The 21,012-nt window shown below is 45.9% G+C and overlaps 1 protein-coding gene across 1 annotated transcript in view; it reads left to right on the top strand.

Annotated features, from left to right (window-relative positions):
- LOC119178767 (integrin alpha-PS2) overlaps positions 1–20,155 on the top strand; it is a 107,459-nt gene extending 87,304 nt beyond the window's left edge. Inside the window, exons 22-27 of the mRNA XM_075887580.1 lie at positions 1,682–1,784; positions 9,267–9,467; positions 11,659–11,745; positions 14,083–14,304; positions 15,666–15,791; positions 18,585–20,155. Of these exons, the coding sequence (XP_075743695.1) occupies positions 1,682–1,784; positions 9,267–9,467; positions 11,659–11,745; positions 14,083–14,304; positions 15,666–15,791; positions 18,585–18,683 (838 nt within the window). The 3' untranslated portion in view covers positions 18,684–20,155. The remainder of the gene's footprint in view (positions 1–1,681; positions 1,785–9,266; positions 9,468–11,658; positions 11,746–14,082; positions 14,305–15,665; positions 15,792–18,584) is intronic.
- The last annotated feature ends 857 nt before the right edge of the window (positions 20,156–21,012 follow it).

The raw sequence follows: 21,012 nt of genomic DNA, 5'->3' as shown, positions 1-21,012 counted from the left end.
TTTCAGGGAACCAGCAATAGGGACAGCTGACAATCAAAGCACACAATACGGGGACCATTAATATCGTAGTTGTTACTAGCAGATGAAGTGTATTCGGGAGTTGGGACTTATGATGCGTCATGAAGTACTCGTAATCTACGTGGTAACGTCTGAGGAATACCAATTAAAACTGTGAATCAAATGTGTAGGGTATGGCTTATACAAGAGAAAAACTGACGATCACTGAGAGGCGCTTTTAGCATGGGATCACTTATGCTTATTGTTAATAAAAAAAGAAAAGGGTTGGATGGGAGAACGGAAACAAAAAGGAAAAAAAAACAATACAAGCAGATACTTAAAGCTTACTTTGTTGCAATGCTGGCGTGCTCAACAGCAAAGCGCTTATTTCCGCGCGTTCATATTAACACTTCAAACAGCTATCAACGGTCGTCGTCAGTTTTATGTGCTAGATGCAGCTCTTCGCAAGCTTTTTACACACTATGTTTTCTACAGTTTACAACGCTTTATTTTTGTTTGCCAGGTTGTACGTGTTCTCAGCGCAAAAAAAGAAAACACTCCATGTGGCTTCCGCAGTGAAGTATTGCCAGGTGTGTGTCTAAATTCCGGGGGTGTTATACGTAAACACTTCACGTGTGCACAATGCCCACCGTGCGAACGTAATCATGCAGGAAACTAAATTCGTACCGTTACACACGTTGTACTTGGGTACATCTTTGAAGGAACCGCAATGCTTGAAACCCTGACAACAAACGCGAGACACCGAATCGCTTAGTTTTACGCTTCCTGAGAAGATGAATCCGCACCAACTAGCCCGATATACTCGTTTATTAAGTACTTGTGTACTCGTACGCCCACTGATTAGAAAAGCAAGAAGGACGCCTAGCTGTCTCTCCAAACTCGGCAATATTCAGTGCTGTTCCTACCTAAAAGATACAGTCGTGGATTTGATGCCGCTCGAACAAAACCGCGCGAAAATGATCATAATCACATTAAGCTTCTTTTTATAAAAAATAGTACTTTTTCGAAAAATCGCACCTACTTCCATTTCTTTCAGGCCCGAAAAGGGGTGTAACACGGCAGCAAAGGTGAATGTCGAAATGCACCAGCTAAATACTCTTCTAAACACCTTACGCGAGCTCTTTTGCTTGACATGTACACCATATTTTCTATAGAAATCAAGAGTGGTACTTTAAAATATTTCTTTTTTCACAAACAACACACAGACGACATTCTGCGAAGTTCAGAAGGCACCCACAAGGCCAAAGAAATTTTCTGTCCGGAATATAGGAATTCACTGTTCTCAATGCAATAAACCAGCACGATTTTTTTTCCGAATACACTCGCCAAAATGACGTTTGGCGTGGATAGACGAAATTCAAGCACGAAACGCGCGTGCGCTTATGTATTTTGCTGGCCTAACTTCTTGCAGAGCTTCCACAGCACCTGAAGTATAAAGCGTAGTGTAGGAATTACATAGAAGATGAGCAGGAAAAAGCTTCACTTTTTCTCTTCGGTGTTTTTTTTTTTCAAACTTACTGAAAGGAACATCAGCACTATATTTTACAAAACTGGCGAAACTGGAGCGACCAGAGACTGCCGCGAAACACGGATGCTGTCTCTCTTTTGAGTCAAAGTTATTTTGCTATTTGCCCGACGTCTTCTCAGGATTGTTTCTGCGCAGGACTTCGTTCCCTCCCGAAGTGTACCTCAACGTGTCTCTCATAGAGGATAAGGAGGTGCAGACCTCGGACGACATCGGACCACCGGTTAAGCACGTATACGAGGTAGGTGCAACCTTGCAACCTGCTTGCGTTTAGCTTTGTTCGATCAGAAAAGACATTTTAATGATCAGCAGGAGTCCACCTGAAAATATCTTAACCATAACTCATGCAGAATGAGAAGAGACCGGTGAACTTCGACATGGTATACAGCTGTGCAGGGTATATATGCGAGATTAACATCTCACGAAAAGCCTGTGGATTTTTGTCATTATTTGCCTCTAGTTTATCACGTGTAGGAAGGAAGGAAGGAAAAACTTTATTTGCAATGGTTTGGGAAAGGGGTCATGAGCTTGATGGGTGGGGCCCCAAGTCCAGGGCTCCACTGGCTGCGGCCGTCTGTCTGACGTGACGCAGAAGTGCAAGCTGCACCTCTGGGTCAGAGCTGGCGAGCTGTGCCTCCCATTGCTCGAAAGTAATACAAAGCTTGTACTGACCTAAAAAGGTATCTAAATTTGGTGGTCGGCATCCCCACGAAATGTGGTAGAGCGATGGCGAGCCGCCACACCACGGACAAGCACACCCATACAGCGTTGGAAAAATTTTGTGTAACCTTTGAAGATTGGGAAAGACTCCCGTTTGAATTCGGCGGAGGTCAATCGCGTCCTCCCCTTCTAATGACTTGTGGGGGGCGCTGTATTTTTGTCGCATGCCTCGCTGATTAGCAAGAATTTCGCGAGGGGCCATTCTGGATGGGTCATTATCCTCCTCGATAGCTTCCTCCTGGAGTGTTTCAAAGGATTGAATGTGCTGTCGAAGCTCTGCTCGATTCGTGAGCCCTCGAGAACCAGCGTCAGCACTTTCGTTCCCCTCCAGGCCTGCGTGTCCTGGACACCAGATCAGCCTGTATTTGTTCGTCAAGCTCCCGCCTAAGAACTTGCTTATTTTTATCGGAAGGCGGCCTCTTAAAAAGAAACGGCACGCTTCCCGCGAGTCGGAAATGATAGTTGTCTGCGGTTCATCTCTTTGTTCCTGCGCTTTGATTGCAAGGGCAATGGCAAAGCATTCCGCCTTGGCGATCGAGGACGTGTACAGTGATGCACATGTCACCATGCAGTTGTCGTTGCTAAGTACCGATGCAACTGACCGTTTAAAATTGTACCTCGAAGCGTCCACATACAAAACATTTGATTTGTTTTTGAATGTTTTTCGGAGCCATCGCACTCTCTCCTCTCTGCGCTTTCTGTTAGTTTTTACGTCCATGTTCTTGGGCAGCGGTGAGATCAAGATGTTGCTGCGGACGGGATCCGGGATTTCTACAAGAACCTCGTCCATGTTCTGGGAGTATGGCGGAAAGCCCACCCTAGAAAGTATCTCTCTCCCCGCTTTCGTTTGACTTAGACAATTTCTCTGCGCAGTCAGTACCACCGTCTTTCGCTCAGGGTATGTATTATATATACCGAGGTCCAAAAGATTTTGGGTTGGTGTGCTTACCGGTAGCCCTATGGCCACTTTGTAGGCGCCCCTAATTATAGACTCGATGGTTTCTTCTTCTGATTTAACACGTGGAAAAGTAGACTATACGTAACCTTACACGGTACAAGTGCCTCTACTAATCTAATTGTGTCTCCTTCCTTCATGCCCTGTTTGTGGTATGTTATTCTATGGATCATTCGTGCAACTTGTTTCGTGGCTGATTTTAATATGTTTATTGTATGATTCGCTCGTCCATTACTTTGAACCCAGTAACCCAGAATACGTGCGACGGTCACCTCACGTACTTTGACACCTTCAATGTTTATGTCAATGCTTCCGTTACTTTTGTATCTTTTTCCATGTACCCTGCTAATTTCAGATTTTTCTGGGGCACAGCTGAGCCCGCTTGCCTTCGCAAAGTTTTCAACTGCTGTTGCAGCCTCTTGAAGTGTCTGCTCTTTGTTAGCTAGAGATCCACGCGTTGCTTATAAGGTGATATCATCCGCATAGAGAGTGTATCCTAACTGCGGAACTCCATCCAGAGCTCGCGTGAGTCCTAACATGGCGATATTAAAGAGCAGGGGAGAGAGGATGGCTCCTTGAGGGGTATCATGTTTGGCATCTCAAAAGCGTCTGACGTGACTTGTGCTACGCTTATCGAAGCCCGTCTTTCTGTGAGGAATGCCTTGATGTAATTGTAAGTGTTTTTCCCACATCCCATGTTTAATTCTGTTAGGATGGCCTTATGCGAGATATTGTCGAATGCTCCTTTTAAATCAAGAGCTAGTATTAGATGTTCTCCTCCTGTAGGTATATAGCTCAAAGCTTCCTCTTGTAATAGGAGAAATGCGTCTTGAGTGGAGAGGCCATTGCGGAAACCCAGCATAGTGGCTGGAAAAAGGCCGTTGTCCTCTATAAAGTTTTGGAGCCGATTATGAATAACCCTTTCGAAAAGCTTTCTTATGCATGACGTCAAAGATATGGGCCTGAGTGCCTGCAGGGATGGCTTCTTCCCGGGTTTCGGTATCGTAATAATTTTGGCTACTTTCCATTCCTCGGGTATCTTCCCTTTGAGCCAATAGTTGTCATTAAAATGGTTTGTCAGTGCCTCTATAACCTTATCGCTGAGGTTCCTTATCATTGCATTTGTGATTTGATCTGAACCAGGGGCAGAATTTCTCTTGGCTGCTTGGGCAGCCGCAAAGACCTCTTCCGTGGTGATTAAGGCGTCGAGTCTCTCGTTTTTCGCACCAGTGTACTGCATTTGAATACTGCAACTATCGGTATTCTCTCCTATGTATCTGTCCTTAAGTGCTTGTATTAACTCCTCCTCTGTGCCCGGAAAATCATGCATTATTCGTTGTAGTGTTCTTTTCGAGGCCGATTTTGATTTTTCTGGGTCAAGCATGTTTCTTAGGATGGCCCAAGTTTTTGCAGTGCTCAGAGTGTCCTGTAGTGAACTGCAGAACTGGATCCATCCCTCAGTTGCGATTTTGTTAGCGTATTGATTTGCCTCCTCTCCTAAAGCAGCGATTCTGCGGAGAAGGTTCCGGTTGAGTCGCTGGTTTTTCCACCTTTTCAGCATACGGCGCCTGCTCTCCCACAGGTGGAGCAGGTGCCTGTCGACTGCAGGAGTCTCTGCTGTTCTTGCGATACGTTTAGATGTTTGTTTGTGAACTGAGATTATGTACTCTGACCATTTCCCAATCGACTCCGGTACAGAGTCGGGTGAGGGATCACGTAGTCTGTATCTTTCCCAGTCAGTGATCACCACGTCTCCTGTGACCCTGCGTAGTTTTGGAGTTGAGAGGGAAATACTGATTATGTAGTGATCACTGCCGAGATTCTCTTACAGGTTTGTCCAGTTAGCGTCGTTAACATTACGTTTGAATGTCAGATCTGGGAACGTGTCTCGACTTACGCTATTACCCAGCCTCGTAGGTGTTGTGGGTAGAGTAATTAAGCTCAATCCTAGTTTGGATACGGCGTGTTCGAGACGTGTTCCTTTAGGGGAATCTCTCGAATAACCCCATGTGGTGCTGGGTGCGTTAAAGTCGCCCAATACCACAAGTCGATCTTTCACTCCTGCAATACCGACGACATTTTTAAGCAGTGCACCAAAGTCCTCGTTTTTCTCTTTGGGAGGGCTGTATAAATTTAATATTACGGTTTTCACTTTGCCTCTCTTCAGAGGAAGAAGGGTGATTATCTGATGATTTATCCGCGGACTTTCTATGTGCTCAACCTTTGCTGCAATACTTTTGCTAACCAGCGAGGCTACGCGTGGATAATTTGAATCTTGCAAACAATAATATCCCTGCAGTTTGACCATCTTGGGCCCAACCTCCTGCAGGCATATTACGTCTGGCTGAATTGGTACCGAGTTCATGTAATTTTGGAGTGCTGCGGCGCGCTTGTGAAAAGTGCGACAGTTCCACTGCCAAATCTCCAAATCTTTACACTTTTTATATTATTTTTGGCCATGCTGCATGGTCGTATCCATGCTGTCGCGGCTCGCTTTGGATGGTTTGTCAATAACTGGGGCGGACATGGAGCGCTTGTTTAGTGCCCTCTGCAAGCCTCCCACAGCTTTGTTAACATACTGCCTCTGAATTTTCAGTTCTTCTACGACAAACGTTTTCATTTCCGCCATGAAATCACCTAGAAGTTTATGTAAAGTAGCTATGCTTTCCCTGTTTGCTTGAACCTGCGTCTGCACTTGCTTTACTAGTTCACTGCTTTCTGAATGAGTAGCGAACGAGTCTTCGTCTATCGTTTCCGCGCTCGTTTCTACACTATCCTTCATGTGGGCTAGACGCTCTCGCGCCTCTTAATTGCCCACGGTGGGGTTGCCTATCGACCCTGGATTTTGTATTTTCTTAATTGCATTTTCTAATTTGATTTTCATTGACGAGATGGCCATTTTATACTCTTTCCGCTCCGCAGCCATTTGATGTCTAAGCTGTTTAATTTCTTGTGTTAATCTTTTGTTCTCCTCTAGAATTTTTCTATACTGTGGGCTATCAGTTGCAGGAACATTGGGAGGCACTGGACTCGCCCAGCTCACCTTGTTTGGTTGGTTGTTTTGTACGTCCTGCGTACTAGGGTCAGTGGTTGCTGCTACTGCTTCTTCTTTCCTGGCATGGGCGGAGCTTGTTTCCCAGCTGCTGTTCGGTGTTTTCTTCAAGTTTGGCTTGCCAGGGGCCTCCGCAGGCTTGCTAATATTCCGCTGTTGCGGGGTCTTTGATGATGATCTCGATGTTGATCGTGATCTGGAGCTGGATCTAGATGCCTGCCGCGTCTGGAGCATCGCTTCTTCTCGGTCTGAGCTGAACTAACGAGGAGGTTTCTGCTGGTGTTGCTCAAATTGCGGGAAATCCTTCTCAGCGTAGGTACACTCTGTTTGTCTTCGAGGCGTCTCCACTCGTGATTTTCGGGGGGCCACATTTTTCAGTTTCTTTTTGCATGATTTGTCTCCTTTAGCGTGCTCTTCACCGCATATGGCGCAGTTCAGCGCACATTCTTGTTCTTGAGCAGGATCACACGTCCCACACTTGGAGCACACATTGGCGTTCGGAGTCGGGCACACGTCGGTTCGGTGTCCAGTTGATCGACAAATCTTGCAAACCTGTACGGTAGGCTTGTATGGATAACAGATCACCTCTGCACCCATAAAATAGACACACCTGGGGAGCACGTCACCCGTAAAAGTTATTATTGCTGACTTCGAAGAGCCCAGCATTCTGGCTCTCTCTATTTTCACTCCTTGTGTCCGTATTCGTAGGTTTGCCATCAGGTCGACCTGAGTGGTTCCGGGCGGTAGTCCGTGAACGATGCCTCGCAGCACGTCTTCTGGGTCGGCCACGTACGCATTGAAGGGGTGAATCCGTCCTCTGATTTTCAATTGGTTGATTTCCCTCAGCCTGGCCGCCACTTGTTCGTGTGGCGTGGACAATATTATGATGTTCGATCCGGGGTGGACCTGCAGCAAAAAACTTTCTCCTCCAAAGCTGTTCTGGCAGGCCTCTATCACTGCCATAGAGAGCTCGGATCCAAATAGATTTTTCACTGTGAGGCCCTTGTGCAGTCTCAGGATAACCTTTATGTCTTCCTTTGTAAGGGGCGTCGGTCCTCGGCGTTTTCTGCGCTGGAAATCCCGCTTGACTTGGCTGTCCCGTGCTGCGTCGGCAAGCGGATGGCCTGCTGACTTTTCCTTTTTCTTCTCTAGTCCCTTCTCGGGTTCTTTCTGGCTTTTTTTAAGGTTCTTTTTTCTTCTGCGAGAAAGGACGGTGTGCCAGCTGTCCCCCGTCCAAGTAAGAGCCAGACCCGCGTCGTCATCGTTCTTGTTTTCGAGAGACGCGGCGCTGGGCGCTCGCGCGTCGTATCACGTGTAGTTTATGTCAATTCTCGCTCCACATTTCGTGCTGGCGAAATCATAGATTTGTAGGACGTCCACGCCCGTATTCTGTGGTATTTTCCCCGTTCATGTGCTGCTTTAAATAACTACGAGATCAGTGGAATACGGAATATGATGTATGAAGCGCAATGACGTAATACATCAATATGACTAGACATAGTCTCAGAGCGTCCTCAAACCACTCCGAGTTCAGAGACGAGAGGGCAGTTTCTTTATCGTCTTCGTTATCCTTCCTATATGCGCCATGTTCTTCTCGCAATTTATATCTTCAAGGGGCCCTGCAACACTTTTTGAGCATGGCCAGAAAACATGGCCAATCGGTAGTCAAGACTCCCGAAAACACGCGAGCTAAATACTGTAGCGCAGCACGCGGCCTGAAATTTGCAATAAATTGCAAAAGTCTGCTAAAATTTCCCTTCTCTCGACAAATCATTTCATATACTAAAAAATTATAGCGTGAGAGGTTCAAGTATTGCGCCCTCTGGCTGATTTGAACATAGCACACGCGGAAGTTACTGGGGCCGCCGCGGAAGGCCGCGACGTGTCCGCGCACGCGTCGGCTGTATACAGAAAAGTCGCGCGTTCGAAGAAAAAAAAAGTGGAATGTGCTCAAGATCACAATAAGGCGCGTGTGACGTAACTTGTTCCCCAGTTCCATCCCTCCCTACTTATGGTTTCCACACCATGGTTGTTAGCGCTTTCATTGGGACGAGAGAAGAGAAAGCAGTAGCAGCGTGCGATGAATATTGTAACTCCGCTCGTACTGGCATGCTGAAAATTTTTGCGGTGGTCAATTCATCAGGCAATAACATATTAGTGAAGACATTCCATTTCTACCCATCCCCTTTGGGGAAAATGTTGCTGGGTTCCTTTCACGAAACACGAAGACAATGTCAGCATTGAAAGTTGAGCCTGTCAGGATATCGCGCTTTTCGGCTACACGCTCGTATGTCCGCTTGCGCGGTCAAAAACGCACACAATGAAGTAAAATTAGCTTATCACGCATGACAGACATACGAGACAAGGCAGAATAGGCGTGCCACTGCATGGCAAAGGATGGTAATAAAATTCACTATCGATATTTCTCGTAAGTGAACCAATCAAGAGCTTGTACCCTAATGACGTCATCTGATTCACTCTACTGACGTCATAAAGTGTATACCTAGAAGATGGGAAACGTCAGAAGAGAAGAACGCGCTCGTTCTTATTGTCAGAGATTGTTTAGGGGCTCTTAATGTGCACAGAAAAGTGATGACCTCCCGATACGTACAGTCGCGCTCTATACGAGCCTTGCAACATGCTGGCTCTGGTTAAAGTGATTGCAAGCCTGAAAAATGACACTGACAAACCTTAAATTGGTTCCAAAGGTGCCACTAACTGAAAGAGTTTAAATAACCAATTGTTTTTTTATGTATAAATGTGCAGTGCTGGCACCATTAGAGTACAGACAGCATGTTACCCTCATTGAGCGCGTCTGTACTTCATGCAGTCCGGCCTTTGAACGTCGCAGTGATCAAATGACTTGCATAATAATATCGTAATGCTTTACGATGCAAGCGTTGCTCTGCTGGCTGCCAAAGCGGTGGTGGATGAGCTGGAAGCGCGCCGCGAATGATTTCAAGCAATCCGGCGATTGTCCAAATGCGTCCCTGCAGCTCATCAACCGTGGCCCCAGCGTGGTCCAAGAGGCTGACGTGTACCTCGTGTGGCCCACGCACAACGTGCACGACCAGCCGCTGCTGTACCTGCTCGAGCCCCCCACAGTCCAGGGTCCCGGAAGTACGGCGAAACGGAGATCGTGTGACGTCGTCTCGCCCGCTGGACCAAACGAAGCCGTCGACCCCAAGCGCCTAGCGGTATGCACTTTTCTCTTGCCCCGCCACGGTGGTCTAGTGGCTAAGGTACTCGGCTGCTGACCCGCAGGTCGCGGGATCAAATCCCGGCTGTGGCGGCTGCATTTTCGATGGAGGCGGAAATGTTGTAGGCCCATGTACTCAGATTTCGGTGCACGTTAAAGAACTCCAGGTGGTCGAAATTTCCGGAGCCCTCCACTACGGCGTCTCTCATAATCGTATAGTGGTTTTGGGACGTTAAACCCCACAAATCAATCAATCAAATCAATCAATCAACTTTTCTCTTTCTTTTCTCGGTTTACGCGTGGTGTAACTTACATGGGTATTTGGTTTACTTGTCTGGTTGTTTTTTATATGAGTATATGTTGCACGGGTGGCGCTTGCGCGCGATAATAGATGCCAGCGGCTGCTCTCGCCATGCGCACTGGAAACGTCCAGCCAGCAGAGCTGACTTGGCTTGACTCAAAGGAAAGTTAACACTTTGACACTGATTGCTTGAAACCTCAATGTACCTCTTAAGGGTGACGGCTGATTCTTCTCTCTAAATAGACAAAAAATTATATGGCTCTTTTTTCGGAGTCCTGGCTTGCCATGTTAATACGACTTTTTATGAAGTCAGGAAAACTACATTAGGAGATCATCTCGTGGGAGAATAGTGGAACTGCCCAAAACGTTAACGTGTAACTTTAAGGCGAGTCATATGCTTGGCAAGTCAGGAGAAGAGTAACACTCTCTTTTTTAGAGCGAACACAAATCATCCTCATTACCCGGCACGTGCTCGCTTTTGTCCTTCTGGGGTGGAATGCGAGTCTGTTACGTGACTGAAAATCACGTAGCGTCACGTATACCAACTAATCAGAGGACAAAAACCACGTAAAATCGCATAAAAACTACTCACGTGACTTGTTCTAGCCAGAAATCATGTGTGGCAGCTGGCCACGGGACTAATTTAATAACATTCCTGTAACACCTAGTCAGGTGACATGTTTGCACCAGGACCGTGTAACACGTGCGTAGTGTGTGGAACCTACCGAAATCGGAGAATAGCCAATCATAAGCGTATTTGGTACTCCTATAGAAAAAAAACTTCAACAAAAGGTTAGTATCACTAACAAAAACTTTAAACAAACTATAGGCCAAACAGTAGCCCCGTTGTTAATTGCAGCCTCGCTCCAATAGTGTAAGCTACGAAGACTGCCGCCAATTCCTCGACGAAAAGCACTTAAGAACGCAATTTTTTTTCTGATGGACGTCAGAAAATATGCGTTTCGATTTTTGAGGTCAATATACTTATTAGCTTAATTATCGTAGTTACGCGACCACTGACCACTAAAAGTCTGTATGCAGTACAAGGGTAGCTCAATATGATTCTATTTCAAACTGCGCGAAAAATATCCTCATATAGGGTGCAGCTCAAGAAATTTCCTCACGAGTTTCCTAGAAAACAGAAAACAGTGTTTAAGGAGTTCAATAACCCTAATGTACAAAAAAACAAAAAAAGAAAGCTGAAAATGTGTTCCGACGTCTCCCGGTCTGCTCACTCATGCCAAACCAGCTAGTTTACTTCGTTTTTAATTTTTAATAATTGATTCTTTCAAATCAGTAATGATCGATAAATAAAGAATCGTGCCGCGATCTCGTATCATTGCAGGCCAATTTTGCTTTTTTTTCCTTTTTTTTCGATAAAGCAACTGTTGTGCGAGATCACTGTCAAGTACGTATCGTGTGGCTATGACCGTGCGTCATGTGTTGCTTGATTGTCCAAGCTCACCCTACCTAAGCAGCCGGCCACTCAACAGGAACTCTCCTTGGTGGACTACGAGCGAATGCTCTCATGAGGAAAAATACTGGGCACTAATATTTGTGGCGATGGAGACCCGAGAGGGCTACATCGAAAGTGTGCAACGCGCTTAAATGCATGCTTCGTTAAAGTGAGAACTTGTGAACTCGCCAATTGCAGGACTGTATAGTTGTATACATTCTTTCCTGGTTTCTTGTTGTTTTTTCATTTACCTTTTTTGTAATTTTTATCTTTGCAACCTAGGGAAAGTAGTAGAGATCTTCAAGAAATGGCGTCAATTGCATCATTTACTTTAAATTTTAATATAAAACAGTCCTAAGCAAACATAGCCGTCATTGAAATGGTGCAATTGAAAAAAAAAAAACTCACAGTCGCGCTGTTTTATACTTCCAGGGATCATCCAGAAGGCCCCGGGACACAACGGCGCCCAGAGTGCGTGTACACCGTGACATCAGGGAGTACGAACTTGAATCTGAATTGGTAAGCAAAAAAAACAATAAATAACTTATTGATTAATGAATAATCAGCAGTATCAGAGGTTACGTAGAGCGAGTGAAAAGAAAAAGTAGGAAATGACAAAAAAAGGATGATAATGAACGAAAAGAACAAGGTTCATCTGACATTTCTGCAGGGCTGCCGGGCTCCGAGTAGGTCCGAAAAAAGGCATGACGCTTGCTTTGCCTTCGAGTTACATTCCCCGTCGAGCAGCGCCTCACTTGCACCGCAGTCCATATGAGGACTACCCATGTAAAGTGAGGTGAGACAGCTGTAACTGAAGTGTAGCTAGTGAGGTAAAGTCATGTAAAATATTCGTAGCCATGTAGAAAGGAAGGCAGAAGGCCGAAAATAAGATGAAGAATGGTGCTCGGAACAAAACTAGTATTGAAAAATAATCTTTTTCAAGGATATGGCACTATTGACTGACTCATTCGCCTTGGTGGTAAAGTGATTACCGTGCTGTACCGAAGGTCGCGGGTTCGACATCGGCAGAGACAGTCGTATTTTGATGCAAGTGAAATGCTACAGGGGTCTGTGTATACAGCGTCATGTCAGTGCACGTTAAACGACACCAGATGGTCCGAATTTCTAGAACCCTGTACTACACAACTAGGGTCACTACGGCGTGCCTTATAATAATATCGTGGTTTGGAACGTAAAATCAAACGTACATAACCATCGGTTCACGCACGCTCTAGTCCACAGCCGAAGGTCATATACCGGTAAACACTGGACTAACACCATTAAGTGAAAGCCGCATATTGTCAGCAACGAACGACCTAACAGTGTCAAAAACTGCTACAAAGGCTGTTCTAGACTTTATAAAAAGCACTGGACTAGAAACTATACTGTAGGGTACTATGCTAAGTGGCTACTGTACATACGCACCACCGCTTGTCCCCATGATCACCCGTCATCCCTCTTTCCTTCCCCTTTCCCTTATCCCCTGTGTAGAGTAGCAGGCTAGAGCGAACTAGCTCAGGCCGACCTCTCTGCCTTCTAAAAAATTCTCACTCACTCTCTCACTCAGGCACAGACGTATGACAGACATGGACGCGACACTTCGCATTCATTTAAAGCAACGTGGACTCTTTTGATGAAGTACTAGAACTGCCTTCTTTCATATTTTGAGTGAAACGTGTGGTAACGAGATAAACACGAGCCGTTAGAACAAAGAACCATTCAGGAGCCGAGCCCGCGCTGCTTATTTGCGGCGTCGAGTGTCGACGACAGCGCGGTGACATGCACGCGGGAACGGAAAGAAGACACGCGAGCGGAAAGACTTGGATATCGTAGCGCTCGCGTGACTCTGCCGTTGAAAGCGAATGCCACCAGCTATCGCACATGTACATGTGTAGAGGTACACGTTCGGCATAGCAACAACGGGACCTTACCTTCACTTTTCCCTGCCAATATCAGCGACTCGCTCTTCGCGTTCGATAGCGAGATCTCAACTGTATGGTAGGTTACCTAATTCAAACAAATGCCGATTCTAAATCTCTAAAATCTTCTATTTGTTACTGTGTTTGCCACATGCTTTGTAGGTGGCTTGTGATATGTGAAGGAGCAGCTGGATTACGTCATATATAATGCCTTATATAAATATATAATAGATTACGGCTTGTAATGTCGTTGAAAGACGATAGTGTTGCGTGTGGTGAGAGTGAACAAAACATTTATTTGAAGTTCCGCACAAGAAAATCGGTTAATGGTATTCTGGAGGCGCTGCGATAGAGTGCCTCGAGCGTGCAGTGGAGGCGAACGAACACATCAAGTCATGCCACACGTGAGACATGAGCGCCATCTGGCAGTTTTTTTTTTTGAAAAACCATGTGCATGCCTCCAAGACGCGTGTGCGCGCCTGTCTCAGAGGTGATAAGGTGTAGAACGCAAAGGGACGGGTAGGTGCCACCACCGTCTCGTCTTAGCAAAGCGTTGGAAGCACTCGCCTTTTTGGGAAAGCGTTGCATGGTCAGCGCAGCGTGATAAGCGCTACGGTCCTTGGAATTGCTTATGTATGCCTTTTTCAGTAAAAGATGCACATGCAAGGTATATACACGTGTTGTTATGGTGCCCCAGGCATGCGCAATAATTGCTTCTTAATTGACAATTGCACAAGTATGAACGCTGAACCTTGTGAAACATTGGTGGGTGCTGCGGATGGGGTCGGCCGTTTCAAGTACCCGATGGTAACAGTGGACTAACAGACGAATGTACAGGCAGGCAGACAGACAGACAGACAGACCGAAATTTTTGTGTCGAAGGTCCCCAAGAAAGACTATCGTCTTTAATATTACTTCCTATTCTCCCGGCGCGCAGGGCTGCGGCGAGCTTCCGCGGTGCGCCGTGTTCCGCTGTCCCCTGGGCGGCGTCCTGTCGGCGGGCGACCGCGCCGTGGTCAGCGCCGAGTCCCGCCTGTGGCAGCGCACGGCGGCCGCCATGGGCCAGGAGCGGCTGCGCGTCTCCTCGAAGCTGGTGGCGCGTGTGGCCTCCCTCCAGTACGGCCTGCCACCGGACAACGTGCCCCTCACGCAGCACTTCGTACGTCCTGCGTCGCTCTCTTTTCTTTCTTTCCCTCCCTTTAAATGATTGCCTTAGCATCCGGGCATACCGAGACAAGCGGGGACGTAATCATTCTGCAATCCTGTTTCATTTAGGAGCATTATGGGCATTATTTCTTTGTCGTTTGTCAACTCACGTAAAAGGGTGTAGGAAAAAACGTCCCCGGATTATACGATCCCGGAATGTACAAGTACGTCCCTTGAATAAACGTCCCCGGAAGAAAAGTCCTCAGGCGAAAGCTAGCCGAGAAACGAATCAAGTGCGAACAGACTCGACAAAAAACTGGCAATCCTTATTCGACACTTCGTAAATTTTCGGCCCAAGTGTGTTCGAAAACTAATAAGTTTAAAACCGATTTTTTTGTCTTGTGCACATATATGACCACCCTGGCACAGATTTGTGCCTCCTTTGTTCGATTTCATTGCCTCCATTCTGCAAACAAGTGCCGTTACGTCAACCGCAGCTGCTGACCCGCAGGTCACGAGATTGAATCCCGGCTGCAGTGGCTGCATTTCCATTGGAGGCAGAAATGTTGTAGGCCCGTGTGCTCGGATTTGGGTGAACGTTAAAGAACCTCAGGTGGTCGAAATTTCCGGAGCCTTCCTCTACGGCGTCTCTCATAATCATATGGTGGTTTTGGGACGTTAAACCCCACATATCAATAAATCAATTAAGCCAACAATAGGGCAAGCATCGAATCAGCTCCCGAAAGCGTACACTTACCTTGAGAATGCTGGTGCGACCAAACTGCTGCTTCCGGATGTAATGCATGTGCGCTGAACTGCCACCCCTTTTTAGGTCTCTCGAGGCACGTGCATAGCTAGACAACATGTATCTGACATGAGCATTGTACGGGATATTGCACCTGACATTACACTTATACAGATAAGTTGGGACAGTTTAGTCCTTGCGGTGCTTCGTCAGTAAACTGCAATCTTCGCACACGTCTTTTTTTTTTCTTTGAGAAATAAAGAACTTGTGACTGCAGAAGGTGCAATGTTCGACAGTGTCTGTGCGTGGACGTTTTTCCGACAGCGCAAATGGGGAGATTTTTTCCAGGGACGTTTTTTCCGGGGACATTTGTTTCCGGAACCCCACGTAAGAACACGATATTTGGGATGGACGTGTATAAAGAATCGAGATAGTTTAATTTATAAGGACTGGGAGAAACCAAATTGTCCAGGATTAAAGAAGGGTAATATGTTTCAAGAAACCAAATTCAATGCCTATAGGAATGCAAAGAGCATTTTCGCCGCAATCATTGACTATAGATCATGAAAGACCTATTCCGTCCTTCGCGATTGTTGGCTTCAAATAAGTCCCTCAATTGCATTTCGCAGGTCTCCACGGAGGTGGTGGTGGAAGGTATCGACACGCCAGGCCGGGGTCCCGCCTGGTGGATCATACTGTTGGCCGTGCTCGGAGGCCTGCTGCTGCTAGGCCTGCTCGCGCTGCTCCTGTGGAAGGTGCGCCACCTCTATTCACACACTAAAGCCCAGAACGAATGACTAACGGGCTCACTGAGTGAGCTAGGGCATATATTAACAGAGGAGATCCAAACAAGGCACGTTTTGAGGAAAGATGGAAGCTTGTTTAGTTGGAAAAGTCTTGAACACGGTATATCGCAGGAGCTATAGCGTATCGACATACTACACTTGTCGTCTTCAAGGCTGCAAGTGTAACAACCTTGAAGAAGACGAGAATACTTGTCGAAAGTTGTGCTCCAGTGACTTCCCGTGTTCAAGAATTTTTCATCTAATCAAGCTATAGTGGCAGTGTTAAAGCTTTAGAGAAAAGAAAAGTAGGCAGTGAGTGTTTGTTTTTACACTACAATGTACCGCTGTATCGTGTTCAATCCTGGTATATAAGATTTTCTTGGAAACTGCACGTTTCGGCTCTATATGCAAGATATTTAGTGAATCACTGTTTAGGCACACTGGAACTTTCTATTCGATACTGACTTCACAGGAAAACAATTACTTTGTAAACCCCCGTTCAACATATAGGCGGCAGGCTGTACACACAGGCATCATCGCATCGGTGCACTCGAAAATGTGAACAGCTGTGTCTAAGGCGACATCTTGCGACAGACATTTCTTCTATTTAACTTTTATTTAACTGAAGTGCGTAGGTCACTTTTGCATCCTACTCACCCTATTGATACGTTGGCTGAAGCGCACTCATAATGACGAATGTAGGATAGGTAGGAACACACCATAAGCGATGATTACGTCGGCTGAAGCGCATTCATAATGACGAATGTAGGATAGGAAGGAACACACCATAAGCGATGATTACGTCGGCTGAAGCGCATTCATATAACGACGAATGTAGGATACGTAGGAACACACCATAAGCGATGATTACGTCGGCTGAAGCGCATTCATATAATGACGAATGTAGGATAGTAGGAACACACCATAAGCGATGATTACGTCGGCTGAAGCGCATTCATATAATGACGAATGTAGGATAGGTAGGAACACATCATAAGCGATGATTACGCCGGCTGAAGCGCACTCATAATGACGAATGTAGGATAGGTAGGAACACACCATAAGCGATGATTACGCCGGCTGAAGCGCACTCATAATGACGAATGTAGGATAGGTAGGAACACACCATAAGCGATGATTACGTCGGCTGAAGCGCATTCATATAATGACGAATGTAGGATAGGTAGGAACACACCATAAGCGATGATTACGTCGGCTGAAGCGCATTCATATAATGACGAATGTAGGATACGTAGGAACACACCACAAGCGATGATTACGTCGGCTTAAGCGCATTCATAATGACGAATGTAGGATAGTAGGAACACACCATAAGCGATGATTACGCCGGCTGAAGCGCACTCATAATGACGAATGTAGGATAGGTAGGAACACACCATAAGCGATGATTACGTCGGCTGAAGCGCGTTCATAATGACGAATGTAGGATAGTAGGAACACACCGTAAGCGATGATTGAACACACCATCATTGCACCGAATTGCATGGGCGACCGCTAGTGAAAGACTCGATATTTTTTGCCTTCATTCATCAACGAAGAACAACAGTCCATGCCACGTTTTCAACGAATGGAAGTTGATCCCAATCTGCAAAACAATCTGGAGATTTCAAATTCGTTCTCGCATTTTCTCGTTCGCCTGGATAGTTGTCCGTGAAAGATGGCAAATTACGCTGGTACGAGATATCAGACATGTCGACCAATATTAGAGACAGTGTATAACTACTCTGCAAAATTGTAATTTTCTCCACTCTGTAACACTACAGGTTTTGCAGAGAGATAATTCTCCGATGTCATGACGTGATTACCCATCTAGCATAGTCAGCGCCGCATGCCTGTGTAGTTTTCGCAATGTTGCGGATTATGTTATGATGAACACATGCACGGGTGACATATAAACACCAGCGTGCGCATTTCTGGTTGCTGGCTCGTTTGAACGATGATACTGTGATAGAGCCGTTATTTAGGCGTGCATGTAACGCAGAAGTTGCATACACGCAACTTCTGTGTTGTCACGTATACGGACGGTAAAGCCTTTCGTATACGTGTTTCCACGTATACGGAAGGGTATACCGTATTTACACGGCTTTAAGTTGACGGAATTGTAGGTCGACCCCCTGAAAACGCACGGCAAAATAAAAAAAAGAAAGGACACAGCGAGTGTATTTAATAAAGGAAACCTATTTACGATGTGGCTGAAAAAATAAACTGAAATTTTGATATTTAAAGGTGGCTTAACGTCATTATTTTAAATATATGCCAAAAAGTTAACTTCGCAGCAATATGAGGGGATCATTTTGAGAAAACTTTCCGAGAATAGTTGCTTAGGGCTGGTGGTTGTACACGAGACAATAAGGTATATATCACGGGTCAAGTCGAAACGTAAACACAATATCTCGACCCTGCCACAGTGCACGTGATTTCTCATTTCTTTTGATTTCAATCGTCAGTCGAGCCATGAACTTGCGATTTCAAATTTCGATATGAAATTCGAAGTTCGACTGTGGGTCGACATGCAATCGTGTAAATACGGTAACTTTGTGCTGGGTCATTCACGATTACATGCAGAAAACAGCACTGCGAGGCGGGACCAGACGAAAGAACACAAATCACTACGCACTAAATTTGTGTGCTTTCGTTTGGTCCCGCTCATAAAGCTGTTTCCTGCATGCAGTCTTATAGGTTACGTCAATGCTATATGCGACAACCTCTCGTCACACGAGGTTTCGCTTATTCTCAATGCAGTTGGGCTTCTTCAAGAGGAAAAGGCCGCAGGACCAGGAACCCCTGAACCCGCCGGAGAAAAATGGCTACCGTTTGGCGCAGGGTGACGAAGCTCTGTGAAGTGGAGGCGACAATCAACGTCGTGTTCGGGCCGCAGCGAATGCACGAGGTACGACGGGAGGTCTGGTCCGGGGCTGGCCGTGCTACCTTCGTCAGCTGAAGAAGTTGGCCTGTTGACCTGAAACAGGGGCATTGCGTGCCAAGTCTGTCATCATCGTGCACCTGGAGTTGCTTCGAGGCGCCTGTGAATCCATGAAGAAATTTGATCACCTAAGACAATGGGCGAATGCTAGTTTCATATTAATACGGATTGACAAACCGCCATAGCACTTCACTACATGAACTGAAAGGATTGGAAAACCGAGACAATGTGTTTGAACAGAAGTATACTTCTGGAAGGTGTTGACGCTTTGATGCTGAAATATTTATCTCTTAGGAGTTGCATGCTGAAGCAAGTCAGAGTAAGTCAGTGTCTGTTAAGTATGACATAAAGCCAGGCTTAAATTTGTAGCATTGATTTTACATTTGAGTACGTTATTATCAGTGCCAAGTGTGAACGGAACAAGGAACGCTCTACCGCCTTCGACGGAAAATCACGGGACGTGCTTCGGCGTTCTGTACAAGAAATCTGAGCAATAGATTCTGGCTAACATTCCTTCGATTACCTCCGAAGGCGGCATCAAGTTTTTATCTATTGCAAAGGAACAGTTACTTCATATTTAAGTCTCTGTACGAGTAGACATTTGACTCACTACAACTTTAATTTATGCTATTTATGTTGCCTAATTTTCGAAAGAGAAAAAATGAAGTGATTCCTCGTTCCCTGGAGAGATTTGTGGCACAAGAGCTTCTTGCCAGTGTGAGGAAATCTCACTTGCACAGTTTGGAGCCATGCTATAATACCGAGGAAATTGTTCTTTAAATCTTCAGCGTTTTATCTACCAAACTGACCATTCTTCAAGCTAGATATTATTAATTGACAAATTTCTGTGGCATAGGTATTGATACTCAGTAAGGAACAGAAGATTCAACGTTAGAACTCCTCTCTAGGACGCGTCTTTTCCAATTGTGCTTGTTATTTTCCTTTATTTGTCACATCATGTCTTGTGATTCGCTCACGATACTTTTAATACTCATTTCGGGTTATGCCCATTTCAAACTGTAGCTTAAAACAGGGCTCGAAATTACGATGGCCCACTTGGCCGATCGGAACAAGCGCAATTAGCGATGATACACGGTTTGTCCGAGTGTACAGCCAAGCGGGTTTATGGACGTACCAGTGAGTTGCATTTATTCATCATTACACCGAGTGAATGAGACTGCTTCTCGGGAAGTTTTGCCAGCGCCGGCGGAACAAGTGCACCGGGCCCTCTTAGGCACGCCGGGCCATGGCAGCAGATCTCATGAATCGTGTTGTGCGCGCTTTCTATTTATTTGGGCTGAGCATTGTCGACGGGGAATGGTCTTCCCGCACGAATACGGCCCAGCTGACACTGCCGTTGTGGCTTTAAATAAAAACGGTTTTGTTCGTTTTTGGTCTTGTTGTCTCCCCTGAATCGTCTCACCTTATTTCACGCGTCTGTCTGCGGTGGTGCAGTGGTTTTGGTGCCAGGCTGCTGGCCTGAATGTCTTGAAGTTAGATGCCGGCCGTGGAGGTCACACTTTGAAGGCGTGGAGGTCACACTTTGAAGGAAGCAGATTGGCCTGCGTACTGTGCAATGTCAGCGCACGTTCAAGAACACCAGATGGTCAAAATTTCTGGAAGCATATAATACGGCGTCCTTCATAATAACATCGTTGTTACGCCAAGCCCCAAATAAAATGATATTTCACGCACCTTCCGAAACGGTTGAAAAATGAACACTATATATGTATACACATTTAAACTGTGTCTCCATTAGTTTCATGATCTGTAATCGCAGTATTTGTTGCAGTATAATAGCATTATGAAAGCTAACTTGAATACAGGATGTACATAACGCTTAGTGCCCTGGCAACACTGGACGCGTCCGCCATATTGTGTAGGGCCCCATCGCGGAAGCTTCTCCAAAGAAGAGGCCGCGGATAGGATGAGCTGCTGTCGTTGGTGGAGCTTCAGGACAGAGAAAATACGCTTCTTTCTTTCATCATCAAACAGTCAGTGAATCTCACTGTGCTGTCACAAATTGACGAGAACGCATTGTCGGAGCTATGAGCGCTTCAAAACTCACACAGCAGCTTCACGAGGTGCATCGCTTCGCAAAGCAGAACCGCTGCGCGTGCTTCCGATCTGAGGTAGGCATTCAAGAAAAGTGTTCATTGCAGTGAAAATGCAACTCTCGGACTTCTCAGATGACTTTGTGCAGCAATTCGTATCTATTGTGTATCCAACTGTGATTATAATAACTTG

Source organism: Rhipicephalus microplus, chromosome 1 (assembly GCF_043290135.1).
Source record: "Rhipicephalus microplus isolate Deutch F79 chromosome 1, USDA_Rmic, whole genome shotgun sequence".
Lineage (NCBI taxonomy): Eukaryota > Metazoa > Arthropoda > Arachnida > Ixodida > Ixodidae > Rhipicephalus > Rhipicephalus microplus.
This window is presented reverse-complemented; position numbering and strand designations above follow the sequence as displayed.